The sequence below is a fragment of the Eulemur rufifrons genome, chromosome 6, assembly GCF_041146395.1.
Source record: "Eulemur rufifrons isolate Redbay chromosome 6, OSU_ERuf_1, whole genome shotgun sequence".
NCBI classification, from domain to species: domain Eukaryota; kingdom Metazoa; phylum Chordata; class Mammalia; order Primates; family Lemuridae; genus Eulemur; species Eulemur rufifrons.
In genome coordinates, this window is record NC_090988.1 from 95,948,322 (window position 1) to 95,973,892 (window position 25,571).

General features: G+C 49.0%; 1 protein-coding gene across 1 annotated transcript in view; it reads right to left on the minus strand.

The window, feature by feature from the left end:
- AHNAK (AHNAK nucleoprotein) overlaps nt 1–25,571 on the minus strand; it is an 84,242-nt gene that overhangs the window by 27,501 nt on the left and 31,170 nt on the right. The window contains exon 5 of the mRNA XM_069471473.1: nt 7,841–7,940. Coding sequence (XP_069327574.1) covers nt 7,841–7,940 — 100 coding nt within the window. The remainder of the gene's footprint in view (nt 1–7,840; nt 7,941–25,571) is intronic.

Genomic DNA, 25,571 nt, shown 5'->3' on the forward strand with positions numbered 1-25,571 from the left:
AGGCGGACCTAGTGGCCAGCCGTCCTGGACAGCGAGAACCGCAGAACCCTCACCCCTGCCAATCTTGCCTCTGCTCCTTTCCAAATCCCCCTAGCAGCTGACACCTTACGGGTGGGAGAAAATAAAGCTCAAGGGTTAAATGAAATTGCTGGTTGTGACAGAGTCCGTTCCAGGCACCTCAACTCAGAGGCGAATCAAGCAAACCTGGGATTAGCATAGAAGGGCCTGACCCTTTCTCAGTTGGGCCCTGAACTCTGAAGCCCTGACCTCTGTCCCCAAACAGAGCCTTCCTTCCTGAGCTCTCTGCTATGCAAGGAATTCTGTATGCAGGAAAAAAAAAAAAAAAAAAATCCCCCCTGGATTTGCTGCCTTCTGATCTGACCAAGTTGGAATGTACGGCGTGGAGAAATGCTCCTTCACTGGGCAAGGACAGCCACCCACAGGAAAACAGACCTCAGTAAATAATGTCCTCCGCCTTCCCAAAAAAGCCCACAGTTTGCCTTCCATGAGTAACTGATGTAAGAAACCCGAGGAGCTTGTGTACTTGCTGGGCTGCTCCTTCACCAGGAGGTAACTTGGAATAGAAGGAAGGTGTCATAGGCTTCCCCCTTCTGCCATTCCTCCTGCACATCCCCGCTAGACCCTCAGTGCCTCACTCCTGCCCCCACACCTCCTACCCCCAGACCTATCACTGCCATCCAAAAATCTCCCCAAACCTCTGCTTCTAGCAAGTCACCCCTCAACACTCTTCAAAGGCTGTGTCTTTCCAGATCAAGTCTAAACCCTCTGCCTATTCTCAGGTGAGAAGCAATTTGGAGGAAAAAAAGAAAAATAAATAAAATAAACCCCCTGTCTAGATGTTAAGACCTTAATCTGTGCCTACCCCAATGCTCCACCATCTTCCCCACTGCCCCCCGATGCGTGGCCTTTGCCGAATGAGGTCAGTCTCTCCTTCCCTGTTGGGTCTGTCATGCTCACTCCATCCCTGGGCCATCCTCAAATTGTCCCCATGCTGTAGGGCCTTCAAGGCCCAGCTCAAGTCTCTCCTCCTTCATGAAGCCTCCACCGAGGCTACAGGATATGGTGTTTAACAGAAAGGACTCTGGAGTCATCCTGGATTAAAATCCTAGCTTTGCCCTTACCAGCTCTCCATGACTTTGGGCAAATGACCTAATCTTTCTGCACCTCAGATTCCTTCACTGCAAAATGGAGATATAGCTGCACCTACTCCAGAGGGATATTATGAGGATTAAATGAATTAAGTCACATAAAGCATTAGTGTCGTGCCTGACACATAGAAAATATTTGATAAGCGTTAGTTCTTATTTTAACTCGACCAGGTGCTGTCCCTCCCCAGTACTCTTTTCCCCTGAATTTCTACCCCTAGCGTAGTGGAGACCACACTGCTCAAGTTCATCTTGTACTGCTCACTGCAATTTCATGCATAACAAAGAGGAACAGGAACATTTTATCTATAATCGTAGCATCAATAAGCAATAGCTTATTCATGAACTAGCGTATTCCTCATTCCTAATGTGCAGAGTAAGCAGGAGAACTTGCCCTGCTTCCTCCTGGTAGCATTTAACCCCTAAGAGACCTAGGACGAAAAAGATGGGGTGAACCGTCAGGAACATGAAGACAGGACAATGTCCACAGAATGGTCCTGAGACTCACCCTCCTTGTGCATTTGAACACCAAACAGATGACATCTTGAAAGACATGGTTCACACCGAGAAACACTGCCTGGCGGGTGCCCTGATCAGAGGGGAGGACCTCCACCAGCATCTGCTCCTCCTGAAACTGAACAGCACCCACATTACAGGAGACCCCAAAGATCCAGAGCCCAAGGGCCACTGCATGGCGATGGCATCAGGGCACGGTAGGTTTATCAGGAGAACTCTGCAGGCTCACGGATCAATCAGTTCATAGCTCAGGACGATACCGGAGTCAGGAGTCACTCAACCTTTTCGGGTTTCGGCTTCTTCGGCTTTAAATTGGAGGGGATTGGTAGAACCAGAGGATCACTAATAAACCACCCAGTTCTGAAATTCCACCCTGCGCCAAAATGATCTGCACAATGTGTTCTCTGCATAATCAGAGCAAAGAAGGGCATGCACAGGACAGTGTTAGAAAGAAGGAATGGGAAGGCAGAGACGCAATGTAACCCCTCTGTGCCCTGATGCGTTTGGCACTGGGGCCCACCCGACGGATGGCTGCCAAAGCCGAGAACAAGCACACCCAGTCCCAGCTCTGATACTTACGGACGCGTTATCCAACTTTGGGAAGCCTCCATTTTCTCAGCCATTGCATAAGGCTAAGAACAACACTTCCTGCATGCATCTACGGCTGAGAGCGAAAAGCACTTTGCAGAGGTGCTCAGATCATCAGTCCACTCAGCACATGCAGACCAGGGGCCCACTGAATGTCAGACGCTGTTCCAAGGCACTGGGGACGCAGCCTTAAACAAAAACCCCCCTCCCTCTGGAGTTTACCTTTAAAAGGAGAAGACGGATAATAAGAAATAACCAAAATAAAATAAAAGTCTGATTTCCTCAAACATATAGGAGAAAAATGTGAAGAAAAGTCAAGCAGGGTAAATGGGACGGAGATAGACGCCTCAGGAAAGCCCACTCGGAGAAGGCGAGCGTTGAACAGCGACCTCAGGAAATGTAGTCACTGGCCATTCTCATCGCCAGTGCTCGGGGCTTGGCACTGACAAACCATTTTTCCCTGGGTCCAAATGGACATTCTGCCCAACATGTCTCACAAAATGGGATGTCAGCGCTGGAAGGAAACCTGGCGTTTCTCTAGTTTGTATTGCAGAATGAAGAACTAAGACCCAGAAATGCCACAACAGGAAACAAAGCCCCTGACCTTAGGGAGCTTACGTTCTAATGAGGGGGAAGAAAACGAAAAAATTAGGAGAATTTGAAAGCAGAGTAAAAAACAAAGGTGGTACGGACGGTCGGGGAGCGGGGCTTGTCTCTTCATGTAAGGCATCAGAGAAGGCCCCTCTGGTCAGGTGACATGAGTTTGTCATGGGAAGAACATTCCAGGCATAGTTCACAGCAAATGCAAAAGCCCTGAGGTGGGAACTTGGCTGCCAGATCAAAGAACAGCATGGAAGCCCCTGTGGCCAAGCTCAGTGAGGGGAAGAAAGAGGAGGTCAGAAGAGCAGTGAGGGGTGTGGTGTGGAAGCCTCTAGACCACTGCATGCACTTGAGCTTTGCCTCAGAGTGAGAAGGGGAGCCATGGAAGGTCACGAGTGAGGAATGACATTACTTGACTAATGTTTTAAAAGGGTCGCAGCGGGGTCCCAGGCAGAAACAGGGAGAGCAGTCGGGGAACAATCGCCACATTCCAGATGGCAGATGTGGTGGCTCGGTTCAGGGCCGTAGCAGTAGAGCTGGGGAGAAGTGACCAGATTCTGGATACAGAAGACCAAGCTGATAGGAATTGCTAACTGACCGAATATCTGACGTAAAAGAGTAAGAGGAGTCCAGAATGATGGCAAAGTTTGCACCCAAACAACCCGACATCTACTGAGGTAAAGTCTGGGAGAGGCAGCAGTGGAGAGAGCTGGGGGTAAAGAGAGGATTTTCCCATAAAGTGTTCAAACCCTTTTCCTTTTTTTTTTTTTAAGACAGAGTCTCACTCTGTTGCCTGGACTAGAGTGCTGTGGCGTCAGCCTAGCTCACAGCAACCTCAAACTCCTGGGCTCAAGCAATCCTCCTGCCTCAGCCTCCCAAGTAGCTGGGACTACAAGCATGCGGCACCATGCCTGGCTAATTTTTTTCTGTATACATTTTTAGCTGTCCAGATCATTTCTTTCTATTTTAGTAGAGATGGGGTCTCGCTCTTGCTCAGGCTGGTCTCGAACTCCTGACCTCAAGCAATCCTCCCGCCTCGGCCTCCCAGAGTGCTAGGATTACAGGTGTGAGCCACCGCACCCGGCCCAAACCCTTTTCCTGAGTTATAAAGTCCAATTTGTGTAAGGGAAGGATCCAGCAATTCCACAACTGGGTATATGCCCTAAAGAATTGAACGCAAGAACTTGAAGAGATGTTTCCACACCCGTGTTTATAGCAGTGTTACTCACAACAGCCAGCAGGTGAAAACAACCCAGATATCCATCCACGGACCAGTGGGTGAACAAAACGTGGCATACTCATGCAAGGGAGTATTATCCAGTCTTGAAAAGAAATGAAATTCTGACACACACTGCAACATACGTGAAGCTTGAAGACATTCTGCTGAGTGAAGTAATCGAGATGCAAAAGGACAATGTTGTATGATTCCATTTATACGAGGCTCCCAGAGTAGCCAGATTCACATAGTCAGGAAGTAGAATGGTGGTTGCGGGGGCCAGGAGGAGGGAGCGCGAGTTACTGCAGAATGGTGACGGGGTTTCCATTTGGGGATATAAAAAAATTTCTGGAGATCGTGGTGATGGTTGCATAACAATGTGAATATACTTAATGCCACTGAACTGTACACCTAAAAATCGTTAAAATGGTAAATTTTATGTTATATCTATTTTACCACCAGTTTTTTAAAAATAGATGGAGATCTCAGATTAGTCCACTGGCAAGGACCCTCTAAGGGCTTGTATTTATAAATATAAACACAAATGAAAAACTACCCTAGAGGTTTCCCACGGTTAGCTGTGGGTGCAGGAATATCTGCTGCCACCCCACCCAGAGGGCTTCAGAACGGGGAGAGGGAGATCATGGGATGGGGAGGGGCAGATTCGGAACAGAAGCCGGTCCCAGGCAGAAGAAAATGAAAGAGGAGAGAACTGGAATAAGACGGACAGAAGCAGAGTGAGCCACAGGTGGGGAACCACAGGAACAGGGACATTGTGGACCACAATGGTGGGGGAGCTCTGACAACTGCTTTGGTGACTGGGCCAGTGTGACGCTAATAAAGGAGCACAAATACATCAGCTAACATTTATTAGGTACTTGCTATGTGTCAGGCGCAGCCCTAAGTACCGTGCTGGTACCAACTGGCCTAATCCTCACAACCAGCATACAAGGGAGGTGCTGTCCGCATCCTAATCTCACAGGTGGAGAAACCCAGGTTGGAGTAGCAGAAACAGGATTCGAACCCGAGCAGTTCAGTTTCAGAGCTGGGCTCTTACTCACTAGGCTACAGGCTCTCAAAGCAGCACAGTGTGACAGCCGGCGCCATGACTCTATGGCTCTCCGGCATCCCACCCCCAAAGCTTCCATGAACAGTTAGGACACGGCATGGTTGTCTTGATTCAAAGGCTCTGCACGGTCTTATCTCAAAGTCCAGCACTGCTCTCTGGTTGGGTTTCTTCCTATTTACCAAAATGACTGTGTATGACAACAGCTGACTGACGTGTCACCGTGGGAAAACCATGCTGGGTTCAAATGGGTTGTTAGACGCTGCGGGAAACGGCAGAATCCCCTTGAGAAGCGATTTGGAGAAAGCTGGAAGCTCGTGGCAGGGGCAGGAAGGGTTCGTTTCTGGCATTCCTGAGAAGTGATGTTTACACGAATCTCCAGCTTCAAAGTCCATGGACGTCAGGGACATACAAGTTGGTTTCCAAGGAAATGTCCATGATGGGGTGGGGGGGGGGCGGGGGCGGGAAGAGCTGTCCCTGGCAAGGATAATTGTAATCTCTCTGCTGTACTTTAAGTCAAGGCACGTGAAGATGAAAAGCCAGAGAAGTTTCTCTACGCTCCGCAGACTCTGGCTGAATCCCTGCTACTGGCTGCTAATTCTGCCTCCTTCAGGGCCTGACTCAGCGTACGCAGGTGCTCAACAAATGTTCGTTCACTGAATGAACAGACATTATGCATCCAGTGTGCAAAGCCTTTGAGGGAAGGGGTCAAATCTCAAGACACTTACGCAATGTTGAAATAAATTATACAAGAATGAAATGCTGCATCGGGAAGGGGAACACTGTGAGAAGCTAGAACCTGCTCCCCAAAGGACAAGAAAAGAATGTCGAGCAGCGCGCGTGCTGGGAAGCCAGCCAGAGGCTCTTGCCGTCATCTGTCCAGTTTATGTGGCAGGCAGACTGTTCTGGGGACCTTCCTGGGCCCTACTTGGTGTGAAGTCTACTGGAAGCCCAGCACCGTGGGGGCTGCCTGGGCCCCACGGGAGAGTGCAGAGAGGGGCTCTGAGCCCAGACGTGGAGTCTCCAGTGGGCCTGGGGTGGCGGTTCAAGGCCCAGTGAGACAGTGGGTATGGGGTGTGGAAGGGCATCGTGAAGACACAGGAGCATGGACCAGCATCACAGGTTTGGGGACACGCAAGCACTTTGGTCCCACTGGAGTGAAGGGTGCACGTGGCAGGTCTTGGGGACTGGGCTGGGAGCCGGGTCTCAGCAGCCTTGGATGCTAAGCTAAGGAAGCGAACTTTACCCTGAAAGCCACGAGGAGCCACTGAAGAATTTTAACGGAGTAACATGATCTGACTTTTTTATTTTAGACTGACCCCTATTTAAACTCACTCTATCCATGGAGGCAAAGATCTAAGATAGGCAGACAAGAGGCGATTGTAGTAAGTAACGGAAATCAAAGATGCCGGAGATGTTAAGGACGTGGTGACTGGTGTGGTGGCACCGCGTGCCCAGAGGCTGCCCTGGGCAGAGGAAAGCATAATAAACAAGAGCAGTTTTGAGTGGAGCGGGTGGAAGCCAGGGGCTGCGGCACTGGAGTGAATGGAAGATGAGGAAGGAGTGAGAGAAAGGACGACAGAAAGACCAGGGGAGCCTCCAAAATCTGTTGGCTATAAAAGAACAGCACCACAGCAGGAGGGGGTCGGGCTTGAAGGAGGGTTTCTTTAAAGGGGGAGGGGCTCGTGCATATCTGTTTGCTGAAGGACATTCACCCCAGGCTAGAGGTGGGGCTGGGGAGAGAAGAGGTGAGGGAAGGGAGGGCCCAGATCTGGAGGGATTGCCCTCGTCTGGGGCTGGGATGCAGGACGGAGGGTCCTCAGGGGCGGACCCAGAGCTCAGTGTCACCACAGTCACTCTGCTCCAGCTGATGCTGCCATGCAGGAATGCAGGCTTAGTGAACACTGCAAAATTCTGAGAGGCCACACATTCCATATTATCTGTGAAATCTCCTGATTCTTAAATGTTTGCAACTACTTCCAAAAACAGTTTAATTTTTGTGCAGGCCAAAAACATGGCCGTGGCCCAAACTGAGCCAATGGCCCCCAACTCAGCTCCCTGTGATCCGGGACTTCCGCAGCCCACAGTTACTCCTTCCCTCACACTCATCCTTCACACAGGCGTCTCCCCCTTCCGAGGCCAAGAAAACATTTCCTTTACATGATCAAAAAGACTTTTTCCTAAACTCTGACAGATCTTCAACTGGAAGTAGACTCTAGCCCTTTAATTCTCAGTCTCTGGTCTCTGCCCCACCCTGGCCTCTGAGTTTAATAGATACTGTCTGAAAACGTGGATGTCCCACAGTAGCCCTCCCTGCACACGAAGAAACCCTTGAGAGTCCTTCCAAAGAGTAGCAATCCCAGAGCAAGTGCGTTTCCTGCAGGCTTCTCAAAAAGCCTAAAGGAGAGAAGGAGGACTTGACTTTTCGGGCCCTGAGAGGGAGGGGCTGGGCCCTGGGGTCCTGAGCCAGCTCCGTCCAGGCTGACTGCCACAGCCCAGGCAGGGTGTGCTCACCTGGGGCTGGGCCCTGGGGTCCTGAGCCAGCTCTGTCCAGGCTGACTGCCACAGCCCAGGCAGGGCGTGCTCACCTGCCAAGCTCTCTGCTCTCCTGGGCCTTATCTCTGGGTAGAGGGTATCATTACCGTAATTAAGGTTATCATTCTCTCGGTCCCCACCATCTTCTCTCACCTGCGTTTGGGGTGGAGACTGAAACTGCCCCGGCTTGGCTGGTGGTTTCCTTCCGTTTATTCTGGGCTTTGCATTCCAGTGCTGACGGCTGTGGTGTGTTCTAACAACAAGGAGAAAGATTATTACTGGGTCATTCATCACATCATCCAACCAATTAACATTTCTCAAATGCCTGCTACGGGTAAATAAAACACCAGAGACCCCACGTCTACCACCACCCCCCGCCAACGCATCCCAGCCCAGCCAAGCTGGACGCTCTGGCTGTATGACAGGTAACAGGGAATTAAGCAGGGATCTGGCCTACGGTGAACAACATCCCTCTGTGAAAATCCAATGAAACTCATACAAAGGGCACAACGCTGTCTCGGGTCAACCACTCACCGACCTAGTCCCTGTCCTCAAGGACGTTGCTGTGGCAGAAGGAGAGAGATAAGGTGAAACTGAACACCGAGGAACAACGTGCCGCCAGGCAAACAGTGTGTAAGACAGGAGGGACCCGAGCACTCATCAGTGGCTCTGCACCAAGCACCTTTTCTGTGCCCAGCACTAAGCTGGATGCCATGGGGCAGGGGTTCCACCCAACAGACAATACCACTAGGATGTCCTGATACCCTATGTGGTAGATCTCAAATCCAGGGGTCACCACCAGCTGAGGCGGGGGTCCCACCAGGAAGGAGAGCCCAGCTGGCCATGGGATTCCCTGGCCAATGCCAGGATTCCGTATGGCAGCAACACGGAAACCAGTCCATGGAGAATGTGTTCACTACCAATAGCTTCAATGGGTTATTGTTTTCGCGTGTTTGCCCAAGTTGAACATCATCTCAAGAAATTACTCTTCTTCGGGACAAAGTAACTTGGAGGTTGATAGACAGAATGAGTCAGGACCTTCAACTTTGAATTGATGAATTTTCTTATTCATGCTTCCTGCGTACAGGTGCACTATCTTCCCTATCCCAAGCTTCCAGGGCGATTGTTGGGGCCACTTAAATTTTTCTTCACCACAAGAAGTAAACAAATTCCTCTTTAGACTTTCCTAGGGGCTGGGACGATTGATTATTTTGCTTTCCATCCCAGAGCCTAGCACAGTGTCCCAGGCATTCTGGAAATGTTTGTGGTTTGGATAGATGAAAAATGAAGACTGAATGAATGAATGGTGTAATATTCTTTCAACTGAATGATATTTGCATCTCTTTAACAACCAATGGCATGAAAACTTCCAAGGCTCTTAAAAACTGCACATAGATTAATCCTGTCCCACTGATTCGTCTTTGTCCACAAATTTCAAAAATTCTAATAGATTAATCAGACATGAATTATTTTACAAAAACAATCTTTCCTTTCCCTGAAAGAGTTTGGTTGAGTAATCAAGAATTTGATGACTCTTCCTTTTATTTCAACTTGTTCAGTTTTCAGTTCTAAAATGAAACTCAGAGTAAGTCCAAATAAGCACAGATGAAAGGAATGTTTTCTCCTTTCAGAAACAATGATCAAATAATAATGGCAAACACATCAGCACTTACCATGTGCCAAACAATTTTAACCTGTATATGAACTCCCTACCCCAACTCTGGAGGCAGATGCTGTTATTACCTTGTTTTACACAAGAGGAAACCGAGGTACAGTGAGCTTAAGTAACTTTTTCTAGATCATCCAGCTAGAAAAGTGGCAGAGCTGGGATTTGAACCCGGTTCATGAACCCACACTCTAAACCGCTAAACCAACCATTGGTGTTTCACAGCATGTATTAGAAAACATGAAAAAAGAAAAAAAAAAAAAAAAGTCCAAGCCAAAGTTGCCAGTATATTCAAGGTAAGAGGTTATCCTTGAAGAAAGTATCCTCACAGTGTTTTTCTTGGTGTAATTCATGGCCAAAACTAAAGTGCTTTAGAGGCAAGGTGTGGTGGCTCATGCCTGTAATTCTAGCACTCTGGGAGGCTGAGGCTGGAGGATCACTTGAGCTCAGGAGTTTGAGACCAGCCTCAGCAAGAGTGAGACCCCCTCCACCCCACCCCACCCCCGTCTCTACTAAAAAAATAGAAAGAGATTAGCTGGGCAACTAAAAATATAAAAAATATATATTGGCCGGGCTTGGGGGCACACGCCTGTAGTCCCGGCTACTCAGGAGGCTGATGCAGGAGGCTGGCTTGAGCCCAGGAGTTTAGGGTTGCTGTGAGCTACACTGACACCATGGCACTCTCTAGCCCGGGCAACAAAGCAAGATTCTGTCTCAAAAAAATAAATAAATAAATAAATAAAGTGCTTTAGAAAGAACAGATTATTACTAAAACCAGCAAAACACAGATTCTATAGTAGCTGGAGTAAATAAAGGAGTAGGAGTTTGGTTTGGTTTCTATTCACTTCAGAAAATGAAACAATCAAATCACTAAGCAAATGGTTTTCTGATATAAATACAAAAGTAATCTGAAACCATCAAAACAAGTCACACTGCCTTAAAATCCTAGGCTCCTTCCAGAAAGCAAACCTTAGGAGGAGGCCATTATTAAATCCAGCTATCCTGGGGGGTGATTCCAGTTCAATCATTAGAGGTTAATATTAGGGCACTCAATGATGCTAAGCTGTGTCGAAGCCATCAAGCAGGAAGAAGGAAAATCTTGTTAGTTACAAAGAACCATGCCCAGAGAAAACGTTCAGGGAGGAAAATTCTTTCACAACCACCATTTTGATGTTATCTTGAATATGAGGTTGAGAAAAGCAAAAGAAAGAACAGATGACATTAAGGTGTGGGTAGGGGAGCAAATAGCCATGAAATGAAATGGTGTAAGATTTTAAATGTTCTTAAAGCTTTTCCTTTTAAAATGCACTTCTCTGTGGAAAACATTATACTGGGTGATAGGCGAGTTTGGAAAGGATTGAGGCAGGACCCATCCTGTGGTGCAGTTTCTGAGGTACCAAAAACAGACTTGAAGATGGGCCTGATATCATCAAAGCCAAGCAAAGGTCAAAACCAACAACTTCTGCTAACTGATCAAAGGAGAAACCCGGGGGCAGATGTACTCAGATTGGATGACTGGTGTCATCATTCCAGGACATGGCCACTGTGTGGCAGGACAGGATGTGGCAGAAGGGCAGGCCATGGCACCAGAGAACTCCTTGGAGCCACTCCAGAAAATAGAGGATAAGTGGGGGGAAGTGGGGGGTCACTCCCCTGCAGCCCTCCAAGGCCCCCACTGACACATAACCGTTCCCATCAGAAAGGGGAGAGACCTAATTAGTTGCTCATGCCATGGAAAATAGTTACTAACAGAAGGCATAGGGTTAAATAGTGTCATTACTATACATGTGATTACATTACTAATAGAATAACTCACAATTTCCTGGCCAAGAAGAAAGAACTAAAATCTTTATTCTAATAATGAGATCATAGAAACTGGTAAAAAATAAAAGAGATCAATAAACCAATATGGGCATAGAGAAAACAGAGGCTTTCACACCCAGAAGTAGGTAGGTACATGGATACAGCCTTGGAGGACAGGGGGTTGTGGGGAGCACAATTTGAAAGTTAGCTATTAAAATGTTTTTTTTTTTTTTTTTGAGACAGAGTCTCACTTTGTTGCCCGGGCTAGAGTGAGTGCCATGGTGTCAGCCTAGCTCACAGCAACCTCAAACTCCTGGGCTCAAGCAATCCTACTGCCTCAGCCTCCTGAGTAGCTGGGACTACAGGCGTGTGCCACCATGCCCGGCTAATTTTTTCTATATATATTTTAGTTGTCCATATAATTTCTTTCTATTTTTAGTAGAGACGGGGTCTCGCTCTTGCTCAGGCTGGTCTCGAACTCCTGACCTCGAGCGATCCACCCGCCTCGGCCTCCCAGAGTGCTAGGATTACAGGCGTGAGCCACCGCGCCCGGCTTAAATGTGAAATGTGACCAGGCATAGTGGCTCACACCTGTGACCTCAGGACTTCAGGAGGCTAAGGCACGAGGGTCACTTCAGGCCAGGAGTTCAAGACCAGCCTGGCCAACATAGTGAGACCCCTGTCTCCAGGCATGATGGTGAGCAGCTATAGCTCCAGCCACTCGGGAGGCTGAGGTAGGAGGATCGCTTTAGCCCAGGAATTCAAGGTTCCAGTGAGCTATGATCTGGCCGCTGCACTCCAGTCTGTACAACAGAGTGAGACTATCTTTAAAAAAGTAAAACATAAATAAAATATAAGTACATAAAATGTTAAATACATGGGTTCCTGTGTTAAATGCACAGGATTTCCATCTCCAGGTATCCAAGTGAAATACTTGTATATGTGCTCAAAGTGGCACGTGCAGGGACATTTGTAGACACTGGAAATGACTTAAAGACCTATCAATAGAGGAATTGTCAAATATACAACATTTCATTCATGCCGTGCATGTTTTACAACAGTGAAAAAGAATGAAGTAGGTCTGTATTTACCTACACAGAGCACTTTCAAAACATTGTGAAGAGGGATAAAAGCAAGTTGCAAAACAATACAGTCGATATTGTTTAAAGGGTTTTTCTTAACCCACCAATATGTCCAAATACATACAGCAAAGTCTGCAGGGCACATGCCAAGATGATGCCAACGGTTATCACTGAAGAGGAGCAAGCAATTGAGTTTGGAACAAGGGCAGCTTCCGTGGTAGTGTTTGAATTTTTTACAAAGATGAATTGCTAGACAGTATCATTAAAAATTAAATCTTTGGAAACATTAGGTCTAAAAATGTCTACCCACCCAATTGAATATTCATTGGGGTGGAAAAGTACTTTACCATCTGTGATTACTTCCACAAGAGAAGGTTCATTATTCAAGAAATATTTATTGAGCACCTACTATGGGCCAGACACTGTTCTAGACTCTAGGGCTATATTCAATATCCCTGCCTACATGGAGCTTATATAGCAATAGAGTTTATGGCATCCTCTCCTTGGGGGGGGGGGGGGCGTCCTCTGGAAAAGTGGCATAGAGGCATGGGGAGATAAAATATGCCTGGAGTCAGGGACATGATATAGATGGGCTCTGGGTATCTCTTCTAAGCCAGGGAAAGAAGAAAAGATGACAAGGGTTTAAGGCTAAAGTGCAGGCCCATAGCATCTGGCTGGCCCCTCACTAAACAGTCCTGTGTCTGCTCCAATCAGCTACACAAGTTGAGATATCTGCAGCTGGGCAGCTCCTGGGCCACTCCCCAGCCTCCTGGAGACACTGAAAACCAAGCAGGGAAGGGGAGAGGGGTGTGGCCAAGCCCTGGTGTGGCTCAAGAGCTCCAGCTCCTCCAGGCTACCAACAGGAGTTCCCCTCCTGAATGGGGCCACTTAGAATGATGATGGCTGAGAGTGAAGAGGTGGGAGGACCGAGAACAGACAGCAAGGGGAAAGTGAGTGAGTTCAAGGACGTGTGAGAAGAGAGGAAAGGAGCTCACGTAGAAGCCAACTGTGCTCCACCTGGGCCCAAAGAGGGAGAGAACATCTCCCTTCATGCATCATCCCGCACCAGACCGAGGCCCTTACTGAGCTGGGAAGCCACGTGGGAGAGCCTGCTGGTCCTCAGTGCTCTTCCTCTGCTCCTCTGTCCCCCACACCAGGCCACCAGGCTTCCAGCTCACCTCCTAAGCTGAACAGAATATGACATAGGGTAGTTTGAAATGCCTCGAGAGAGGCCTTGTGGCTTACTCAAGAGAGCAAACATAGTCTACGCACACATACGATTTAAGGTGGGAAGGGTAAGGAGATGCTGTATCTTAGCCCAACCTGCATTCACAGAAGGACGGCAAGGAGAGGGCTGAGGTAAACGCAAAGGAATGACTCAATACTGGTGAAATTGCAGACATCCTTGACAAGCCAGTAGGGGAGATATTTCAGGCTGGGGCGGCCTTTCCTAAGGCCTTCAAATCACATCTTACAGGCACTTGGCTGCTCCACCTGAGCCCGGCCCAGCCAGCTTCCCAGCGACGTTCACACGGGTGCTAGCGAGCTGGGGTAATCTGATTGGCGTGGAGATTCATGTTCACTAGGGAAGACCGGCTTTGTTAACCATCAGAGTCAGGTTCGAACCTGTTCTTCCCAAACCTACGTGCTGTCCCTCAGAGAGCCCGATGATGAGACACACAGGGCGTGGTATGCAGCTCTGAATTGCCCTCATTTATAAAATCCAAGTGGGTTTTCTATTTTTTTTTTTTTTTTTTGAGACATAGTCTCGCTCTGTCACCCCAGCTAAAGTGTAGTGGCGTCACCACAGCTCACTGCAACCTCACACTCCTGGGTTCAAGTCATCCTCCTGCCTCAGCCTGTAGCTGGGACTACAGGTGCGCACCACCACACCTGGCCCAAGTGGGTTTTCGATTGCCAAGCCCAGCTGCCCATGCTGGAGATCAGGCTAGGGAGCCACCTCAACGGCATTTCTTTTCCACTTTGAGCTAAGAGGATCAACTAACAGATTCCTAAGTCACCACTTCACATGGTAAATAATCCTTTCATCTCACCTTTGGCTGGGAAGAGCTTGTTCTCTGTGGACAAGGAAGTAGAAGAAGCCACCTGTGTCTGCCAAGATTTGAACAAGGCAGCGTTGAGCTGGGAACACTGTCAAGTCGTTTCTCTCTCTCTCTCTCTCTCTCTCTCTTTTTTTTCTTTTGGAGACAGAGTCTCGCTCTGTTGCCCGGGCTAGAGTGTCATGGCACCAGCCTAGCTCACAGCAACCTCAAACTCCTGGGCTCAAGCGATCCTCCTGCCTCAGCCTCTCAAGTAGCTGGGACTACAGGCATGCGCCACCATGCCCGGCTAATTTTTTCTACATATTTTTAGTTGGCCAGATAATTTCTTTCTATTTTTAGTAGAGACGGGGTCTCGCTCTTGCTCAGGCTGGTCTCGAACTCCTGACCTCGAGCGATCCACCCGCCTCGGCCTCCCAGAGTGCTAGGATTACAGGCATGAGCCACCGGACCCAGCCAAGTCGTTTCTCTCTTGACAAGTGGGTGTGAACATTGTTCATACGTACTGTATCACATTAAAACCCCTTGCCCCAGGAGATTTTTGGTCTCAATGCCTCAAAATCTGCTTTCTAGAAAGATCTTGTCCAAACTCGGGAAAAATAAACACATTTGCCAAACCCCAGTGTGAATGCGGGTGATTTGCTCACCGGATGCCACAAATACTCTTCTGCACTCACATGTCAGTACATCAGGGCCAAGTGCTGCCCAGCAAAAAACACAGGGCTTTGTCTCATTCTGCAGTGGTCTGCGCTGGCAACGGGGCCACTGTCGCTGTGCCTGCCAGGCTCAAACAGAACTGTGGGGCAGGCAGGGGGCAGGGAGAGCAAGCTGCAGTAAAGACAAGGCCAGCCCCCCTTGCTTCAGGTGGAAAACACAACTCTCCACATCCTGGCTGCGCTTTCCGGGTCAAAAAATTCACTAGGAAGGAAGGGAGGAAGGGTGGGAGAACAAATTAAGGTGCTTTGTTTGTTTTTCTCTCTTAATAAAACAAAGCCAGGGCCAGTGCGGTGGCTCACGCCTGTAATCCTAGCACTCTGGGAGGCCGAGGCGGGTGGAGCACTCAAGGTCAGGAGTTCGAGACCAGCCTGAGCAAGAGCGAGACCCCCGTCTCTACTAAAAATAGAAAGAAATTATCTGGCCAACTAAAAATATATATAGAAAAAATTAGCCGGGCATGGTGGCACATGCCTGTAGTCCCAGCTACTCGGGAGGCTGAGGCAGGATCCCTTAAGCCCAGGAGTTTGAGGTTGCTGTGAGCTAGGCTGACGCCACGGCACTCACTCTAGCCCGGGCAACAAAGTGAGACTCTGTCTCAAAAAAAAATAAAAATAAAAAAAAATAAAAATAAAACAAAGCCAGGCCAGGGCACCCAGAATCTCATCAGACAAATATATATATTTTAATTAATAAAAACAAAAATAATCAATGGGGAAGAAAATAACCAAAAGCCACACTTCCCAGACATAAGCCATGAGTGACGTTTCAGATGCCAGCCACCAGTTTTGGACCAAACTGGTCAGATTTGGGGAACCCTCTCCCCTTCCACACCCCAGCTTTCTTCCACTCCCCCTTCTTTCTTGGTTGTCATCTTCCTGCCCTACCCAGCAGCCCTCTGCAGCCCCTGCGGCCCCCCCTTTCTGGAACTTCAGGTCCTCGCCTCTGAGTCTCCAGGCTTTTCCTTTCCCTCCTTTTCCACCCCAGCAAGGCAGTCCTGGGTGGGAAATGGCGCGGATTTGAAAAGTTTGCTAGGTGACAGGCTGCGGACTCTCCATGCTTTACCGCAGCTGAACTCAGACTCATCAATAGCTCAAGGAAAGCAGCCAAACTTGAAAACTTCAGCAGTAACTTCAGAGAGAATCAGTTCTGGTGTTTGAGTTTGCTTGTTTTTACCCTAAATATAGGCTAATGTCTTGGAGACGAAGGAGCTAAACAGTAACAGACAGAAGGAAAGCTGGAGCACATTTTGCTGTGTGTGATGTGATCGGAGAGTCATAGGATGGCTTATCAAGTCTCTGCCATGAGCCTGGCACTGTGCCGGAGATAAAATGGTGGGTGAGCAGCCTGCATGTCCCTCACAGAGCTGACAGTCCGATGGGGGAGGCAGACAGAGAAGCAATGGGTCACTGATGGTTTAACACGAACAATGCTGAGAACAAGGAAATACAGGGCAACGTGACCGCACGAGATAGTTGAGGAAGACGGGGGTGTCAGGGAAGGCTTTCAGGAGGAAATGTCCCCTAAGCTAAAACCCAATGGAGGAGGAAGCAAAGCCTGCTGGAAAGCCAGGGGCTGGAGAGAGCAGAGTGGGGCCGACGAGGCCAGCTTGAGGATACAGAGGTTGACAGTGGCCAGAGTCAAAAGCAGGGAGACCCCTGCGCCAAGCACTCCCTGAGCCTTGGCTGGGGCATGGAAAGGCTGACACATGTCGTGTTCAGAGCCACCTCCAAGACCTTTTCTTCCCTGTAAACCTATACGAGGTTCAGGCTGGCTTATCAAAGCATTCCTATCCAACTTTTAAGTCTCCTTATTCAGTGAGAGTTAAGCAAATACTCATAAATACAAAACAACCAACAGCCCAACGCATGTCAGAATAGAGTAGGTGGGGACACACCCTGACTCCCACATTTTTTCCTATACTTATTCCTGCCACCCACAAGGCCCTATCAAAGGTTCCCCCTGATTACACAACAAGAACTTGGCTAGTAAGATTTTGGGGACACACAAGATCCAACCATTTCCCCTTTGGAGATCGTAAAACAACGAAAGTGAGTGTTTGCTGAACGTGCAGGGCAAGCTTTTTACATGCGGTGCCAGCAGGGTCTGCCTGGAATCACACCCCATGGCAAGAACCTGATTAATCCAAGGTATTTATTTCCTTCTGGTGAATAGTAATGTGTAAGTTCCCATTTTTAGGGACAATAATTGCTTCAAACAAAGGGCAATCACCAAAAACAGTATTTAGAGGGAGTGGTTTTCCTCCATAAGAGGATTGCAGCTCAGTTTAAAAAAAAATTAAAAAAAAAAGCTTTTGTCTCAAAGCATTAATTTGTCTCTTAGATATGATTCAAGAGATAACAAATTTGGGGGGAAAACGGGTGTTCAAATAGAGAGAGGAAAGCAAATAACCAGCCTCCCCACCCGGCCTCCCAGCAAATTTGTTGGTGCTTATCCCCACTCCTCCCTCCTGCAGCTAAATTCCTAGAATTTATTTTCTAGGAATTTAGACAATCCACAACAGCTGCCTCCACTCTCTCACCTGACTTCCCTATCTGCCTGAAGGGCCCACTTGAAATTCAAGTTGTGAGGCGAACTTGCAATATTGCAAGTAGAAAATGCCCTGGCATCATTCCGCCTGCCTGTTCACATTCCAGCCCGCCCCACTGCCAGGCCACTGGAGACAGGGGACAGAGGGCAGGCTGGCAGCCGTGGGCCCTTGAGGAGACCACACACCCGGGTAAAACACACAAATCCAGGCCACACCACACTGGCTGGAAGGGCTCAAGGTTGTCAAAAGCTTTCCCCTTCACCTGGCCGAGGGCGGGGGCCTGCAGACCAGCATTCAAGGGCTGTCCAGGCTCCTAGACCAGAAAGCACCCATGCTGTGTGAGGCTGTGCTACCAGGCTCTCCTGTCCCAGACAGCCCGAGCTGGCCTGCTGATGGACCTGAAATGACCATAAGGGACCTACCCCTCAGGACCCAAAAGCCCTCTTTTTATATGTAAATATTCAAAAGCGTTAACCTATATGACGCTGACAGGCTCCAGAACAGGAGTTTCTCAGGGTACAAAGCTGTCCTTTGAAGAAAGTCCGGATAAAGGCAAAAGCTTATGACATGCACTGTTAGGGATTTGGGGACCCAGCAGGGTAAGGGGTGAGCTCCCGCGGCCACGCCCTGGGAGGTGTGAACCTGGCCCTGGGAGGTGTGAACCTGGCCCCAGGAGCTTCCCAACGCCCCCCCACCCCGGTCCTCTTTCCCGCCTGCTCGCCCCCCCACCCCGCGCCCCCCTTTCCTCCCCTCTGTGCTCACCGCAGAGCGCAGGACAGGAGGCTCACAGCAACCCGAGGGGATGAAAATCTGCCTGGCAACGGATCCCGGGACCCTGATTCGCCCAGGCGATTGGCAATTCGGCCGAAGGGGGCGTGGCGGCAGATGCTCCCTAGAGACCAGGCCCTCACCCTCTGCACACTGAAGACCCCAGGACTGCAGAATGGGGGGCTTAAGGGTGAAGCGGGTGAACTTGCCTAGATGTTGCAAGCGCGCTGCTTTACTTAGATTGTAAATGTATTTGGGGCACCAGGAGGGACTTATGGAGACGGGAAGCGGAGCTAAAGTCCCATCAAGGCCACCCTTGGGCGCTGTCCCTGCTTCCTGTGAGTCCTCGCCTCCGTCCTTTTTCTTCCCTTCCCTCTCCACGCCCATTTACGGTCCCTGCGGCTCATTGCAACCCCCGCCCTTCCCTCTCCCTGGACCTAGGGCTTTGCTCCTCCTCCCCCGCTGTCCCTCCCGGGGCGGGGGTGGGAGGGGAGGGAATGGCCACACCGCATCCGCCTCTGCGCACCCAGTACCCCGCGCTCTTTCTCGTGCGTTCCCCCTTAGATTTCTACTTGCTTCCTTCTTCCCCGCTCCCCCATAATCTCCGGAATAAAGAGCAAGTGGTCCCAGCTTAAGGATGCCCAAGTTCTTCCCCTTGGGCGGGGCGCAGGGGTTGGGGTGTGGCTGCTCCATCCCTCCCAGGAAGCCGGAGGTCCTCATGCACCGCAGATTGTTGGCAATTTCTCAAATTGGGCTAAAAACAGCCTGCCCTGGAGCCAAGCGGGCGGCCGGCAGGTGAAGAGAGAGGAGTGGAAAATGTCATGGTTGAGAACAACTCTGTTCTGCCTAAAATTCCTCTCTGGAGCCCCTCACATTTCCAGGCTCTCCCCCAGGCAGGAGGCTCAGCCCCTACAGGGCCCCAGCTGGCCAGAGGGTGCACGCATGCCTGGCCTGGCCTCCCACTCCAGGGACTCTGTGGTCAGGGAGGGGTTGGGGGGAGTGGAATTACAATGCAAATGCTTTGACTGTAGTTTCTCCCTTGTTTATTATCATCATGGGAGAGTGAAGACTCAGGAGGGGAAGGACCCAGGGTGGCACTGGGCAGGTGAGCCACAGGAGGGGCTGGCAGCAGCCAGAAGGCTGAGCCGGGAGCCTGCCCCCTTCCCCCCCAAAATGGACAAATGGGTGTTATGCACCAGTCTTTTCCATTCGAGGCTCCATCTGAAACCAGCCAAGCTACCTGAGTCTCAAGTTTCTTTCTAAGTTCCCCCAGCCTCCTTCTCTTGCTCCCCTGGCCCCATCCTGCTGGGCTTCCCACTCCTCCACTTCCACCCTGTCCCTCTGCCTGGAATGCTCTCTCCATGCTCCTCTGCAAAGCTGGAAACAGTTATTAACATTGTTTTAATGGACACTGTTATTAACACAGACATCCTGGTACCAGAACGAGCAGAATGCCCAGACACCAGTGTGAGTCCTGACTCTGCTATTTTCTAGCTGTGTGACCCTGTACATATTGCTTAACCTCTCTGAGCCTCTGTTTCTTTGTCTATTAAATGAGAAAAATTATGCCCATTTCATGGGGTCGTTGTTGAAATCAAAAGAAATAAAGCATACAAAATATATATACAATGTCTAACACAAAGTAAGAATATATAGGAATAGCTAACATTTATAGTACTTACTGTATGCTGGGCACATTATATATGTTAATTTACATCATCCTCACAACTATGCTATGAGAGAGGTACCACATCATCTCTATTTTACAGATAAGGAAACTGGGCACGGAGAGTTTTGATAACCTGCCCAAGGTCACACAGCTAGGAAGTGGCAGAACTGACAGCTGTTACCATTATTATTACTCTCATTTCCCTACTAGACAGTAGGCTCATTGAAGAAAGGGGCTTTGCACATAACCGGTTGATAACCACTTTCAAGAATGTTAAAAAGGCCAAGACCCTACAAATGTCAAGAGACATGCTCCATTTCCTAAAACTCCCCCAGAAAAAAAATTCCCAACTTCTTCAGGGAAGCAACAATGACATCATGGGGAAGGGGAAAAAGCATGTTATTTAGAAAGCTTAGATTGACCTAGGCAGGGTCACCTCTGCCCAGCTCCACGAGTTAAGACCAATCACTCCGCTTCTCTGAGCCTCGCCTGCCTTTCTGGTTTGTGAGATGGAGTCAGCCAGTACCAAACCAAACCGCCTTCCTGCCTGGGCGGAGCTGAGGACTCAGTGAGAGATCTCAAGAGATAAAGCACTTTGTGGACCAGAACACCCTGTCCGAAGAGAAGGTCTTTTCATTTCTTAACCCTTTCCCATCCTTGGCACCGCTACTGGGATGTTTTTCTGCTGAGGCCATGCCTCAAGCTTGTGGTGGAAAACAACAGAGGCATTTAAAGGGAAGTGAACCCACCCTCCTCATCAGAATGTTCCCCACACATTTGCCTCGGCCCATGGCAGCGTCTCTGCTGGGAGCACTCAGCCTTAGGAAGCACTTGAGGCTGCGGGACGCCACAGGGCTACTCAGAGGCTGGTAAACAGCACATGGCATTCCCAGCCCCATGGCAAACCTTCGTGCACGGAATTCTTTGTCCTCATGAGGAAAGACAGAGAGCTGCTCTATGCTGAAAGCCCAAAGCCAGAGCTCCATTTTCAAACCCCGCCCAGCCCGAGATCACGCCAAGGCTAAGCATGCCACCGACCCTTTAAAGTGTGATTGTGAAATCAACTTGCCCAAACTTGGACTTCTTTCTTAAAAACTTGGGTTTACTTGTTAATTCCAATGGGGAAACATGGCGACGTTCCAATAGAGAAGTTGGCAATCTCCTACTTAACCAAGAAATAAAAAAATGAGCTTATCTATCGTGTGCCTCCTAACAGGATGCACTGATAAGAACCCAGCATGACTTCTGTGGAATTCCTGCCCGAAAAATGCCTAACCTGAGTCTGACCATCACACAAGTCCAAACTGAGGGACATTTTTGCAAAACCACTGGTTCCACACACTTCAAAAAATCAGTGCCATGAATGACAGCAAAAAGCTGAGAAAATATCCCAGATTGAAGAAATAAAGAAACCAAAACAATTAAACACCATGTGGGATCACAGATGATTGAAGCCTAAATGGAAAAAAGACATTGCAAGAAAGGCAATTATTGAGGCAATTGGTAAAATTTAAATATGGACAATATATTAGATAATATGCCAATGTTATATTTCTTGAATTTAATTACTGTATTGGGGTAATATCATATAAGAGAATGTCTACACATGCTGAAGTATTGAGGGGCAAAGGGTCAGGATGTCTGCAATTTACTCTCAAATGATTCAGCAAAAATAATGATAATTATAACATCATTATCATTGTCAAGAGGGAGAGATTAAAGCAAACGAGGTAAATGTTAGCAATTGGTGAACCCAAATGAAAGGTACATGGATATTTTATTCTTGCAACTAGGTTTGAATTCAAAATTCACTTTTTTTAAAAAAGGAATTTCAGTTACATTCCCAGGTACATCTCCCAGATGTCTTAATGTCACGGCTAATGCTCAGTACCAGAGGGCTAAGGTGGCCCTCAGCAGCGGGACACATATATTAGCAACACACAAAGTGCTGGGGGGTGCTGGGCTATTTGCTTTGGAATGCTGGAGACATAGCAATATTTCGACAATGCTACCTTTGCTCAAAACATTTAAGACCACTTTCCAGCCACACAAGAAAATTGGTTGCACTACCTTCTAATCACACCTTGCTTTTGACCCAGAACAGCCCATCCACCTAATTAACCAGCCTTAATTCTGAAAGGATCATAGATTATTAGAACTGGCAAGGACCTTAGAGAATGCCTTATCCTGTTACAAGGAAACCGAGAGCTCAGAAATTGACCTTGATTTGCCCAAGGTCACGGCGAATCCCACTGACTCCTAGGCCAGTGATCTTTACGGGATCTTGTCCTGGCCTGTCCTTGTACCTTCCAGCTCCTTTGGGACTTTGCAACCATGAGAAAGGAAGATCTGTGTTTCCCCAGAGACACTTCTTTGTAAATGTACAGGTGACTCTGAAGGCAAATTCAAAAGAGAGAGAACAAAAATATTTTTAATTTTCCATGAAAATTCTAATTTTCACCTTCCCAAAAGTGACTGCTGAGAACAGAACAGCCATTGGGATGTATAAGTATGTTTAAGAAAAAATTGACACATTACTTTATGATCATACCTTAGATGCATCCCACATAACTGTGGCTATTTTAAGAAACCTCAATACATAAAAATTCAAATTTACCAAACAGAAAAACAACAGGATAAGGACATTGGCCTGATTATTCTATATCTGCCCCCTCCACCTTCAGACCCCTCCTCCCTGCTTCTCTGCCCTGCTCTGTGACCCCAGGAAGCGGATCACCTGCAGCACCTGGGCTTCCTTATGAGCGTGGGCGGGTGTTTCTTCCTGCTTCGCATGGCGGGCAGTTCTGGCAGGTACTGTGGTCCTCCGTGGCTACAGCCGCTGCTGGGGGGCCCTCCTCTACCTCCTGCTCATGCTGGACTTCAGGAACACCATTTCTTCCCCGTGCCCCTTCAGGCCCAGGGATAGTATGAGCTCCCCACTGTCCCTGGGGGTCTCACCACCCCTTTTTGGCTCCTTTGGCCCTGCTCACTACTCAGTAAACAGTCCCTTTATTAAAGTCCTTTTGATTGAACTATCTTCAAATGGAACTGTCAGTTTGAGAAACGAGTTTGAGTTTATGAAAACTATTCCCTGTCATTTGTGAGCCCATGGTACATTTCAAATAATTCAGTTTTCCAAGTGTCCCCTTAACCACACCATTGTCCACACAAGGTCACACTGCCTGAAGCGAGGTAGACCATGAGGCTGCAGTCCTTGCAATCACTCCTTGGAACTCTGAGGAAGGACATAGAAGAGCCCCTCCCAGGCCCCTCCCCAGTTTCCTGACACTGCTCTCACCCTCGAATGTGGGAGCGGAGACCTCAGAACCTAAGACCTTGCAAGTCTGGGCCTCTGCAGGACTTTGGGGATAACTTGGACCATCCCAGTCGGGGAGTGAGAGAAGGCAGGGGTGGGTAGTGCTGAAGGCATCCGAGGAACAGAGGGAGAGTGAGCAGGTGGGAGGGGATCGGGGCCACCTGGGATGGGCCCTCCACCCGCCCCCACAGCCCCGTGGGCCTGCTCCTGGACTACAGCAGTGGTCCCTGCAGGAGGGAGCGCTCCTGTTCTGTGGCCACTGCCTCCCGCCTGGGCCTGATGTGAGAGGAGGGCAGCTGAGAAGTTTCTCGAGTTTGAATGGCCAGTTGCCATGTTCCTTCTCCATCCTACCCACCACCCCCTGACTGTCCCTGCAAGTGAGATCTTGCCCTGAAAACTCAGCAACTGGCCTCATTATCCCTGGTAGATGCCTGATTTCCACAAGTTTATTTCCAGTGTCCAAAGCATTCCAGTTTTTCACACCCATAACACCATTTGGTCCGTGGAGGTCGGCAGAGGAGGAATCTGAGATCAGTGGGGCTGGGACACATCCAGCCACATGGGACTCAAAACATATTTATTGAATGAATGGACACTAAGGGCCACAGCTAACCTATATCAGCTCTTCCTCAAGCTAAAAAACAATTTAAAAAAATTTTTTTAGAGACACCTAGGTTGGAGTGCAAAGGCACAATCGTAGCTTAGTGTAACCTCCAAGTCCTTGGCTCAAGGGATCCTTCTGCCTCAGCCTCCCTAGTAGCTGGGACTACAGGCACACATTGCTACACCCGGCTAATTTTTCTATTTTTTGTAGAGACGAGATCTTCCTATGTAGCCCAGGCTGGTCTCAAACTCTTGACCTGAAGTGATCCTCCCGCCTTGGCTTCCCAATGTGCTGAGATTACAGACATGAGCCACCATGCCCAGTACCAATTTTTTTAATTGCTATATTATTGGACAACCTGGGTAGCTCTGCCCCAGGAGTCTTTCCTGCATCCTAAAGGGCACCCCCCTAGCTGTGTACACATGTGTACCCCACTGTCACCCACTCACTCTCTGCTCCAGACACCAGGGCATCATATGGGGCATCATCTGCCCCATCCTACACTGTCAGCTTCAGAGCTGAGGGAAAGACAGGAACTGGGCTTCAAGCTGAGCGAAAGAAGCGTCCCGAGGGGTGCCCAGACCTGGTCAGGACGGCGTGTGTGTGTGTGTGTGTGTGTGTGTGTGCAGTGGGTGTGTGCTTGCTCACCCCTGTGCACCGGGGGGTTCTGTCGAAGAGGGACTCACACTCACCTCTCTAGGACTCCATGTCTGCCCTTGTGCTCTCCATAAATAAGTGTATGGCTGTGACATGAATGCTGCATACTTAAATGTGGTGCCCTTGTGCAGTACGTAACCCGAATACTTGAACAGACTCTCTGGCCCTATGGATGTGAAACCCATTTATGGGTGCGGAAAAGCAGTTGTAGGTCAGTCATGTAAAGAAATGCCTCAGGGGATCAAGGGCTTCCCTCCAAACCTACCTCCTTCCAAAACCAAGAGGCCACCCCTGAGCTCCAAAGCCCCCAAGGACACAAGCTCTGCTGGCTGATGTGGGAATGGATGAAGTGGAGAAGGCATGTCTGAAATCCAAGCAAGGACAGGTGGAGCCCGCACTGGCAGAAGACCCCACGGCACGTGCAGAAACCCACTGAGAAGCCAGCACTGGAGACGGTGGGATGGGGTAGGAGCTGTCATCTGTGGCCTGGGGGGAACCAGAGAGGTGCGGGGTTGCCTCCACTGGCAGAAAGGCAGCAGCTCTGGGGAACAGCAAGAGGGACGGGCTTGGCCCAATTGTTTTGGTACGAGAAGGTTCCTCCCTCTGCCCAGCACTGACCAACATTACGAGCCAGTTACTAGAAGTCCCCCCACCCCAACCTAATGTATTATCTACAGAGCTGGAGATCAAAAGAGGACTTTGGTCAGAAGAGATTTTTCATAATATTTACCCCTAAAATGGACTAGAAAGGACCATAAAGGTATCTTATACAAGATGAGCACCTTATTTCAAAGAGGAATCTGAAGCCAAGAGAGAGCAGGTAGATTGAGGCCACCCAGCAAAACCCGCAGCCAAGTCAGGAGCAGACAGCAAGCCCCGGGCTCACGGGCAGAGCCCTTTCTTCCACTCCAGTAGGCCTTTTAGCCGTTCACACCTGTACCCTTTTCCCCATTTAGAACCATTTCTGAATCTTGTATTCATATCTGAGGATGCA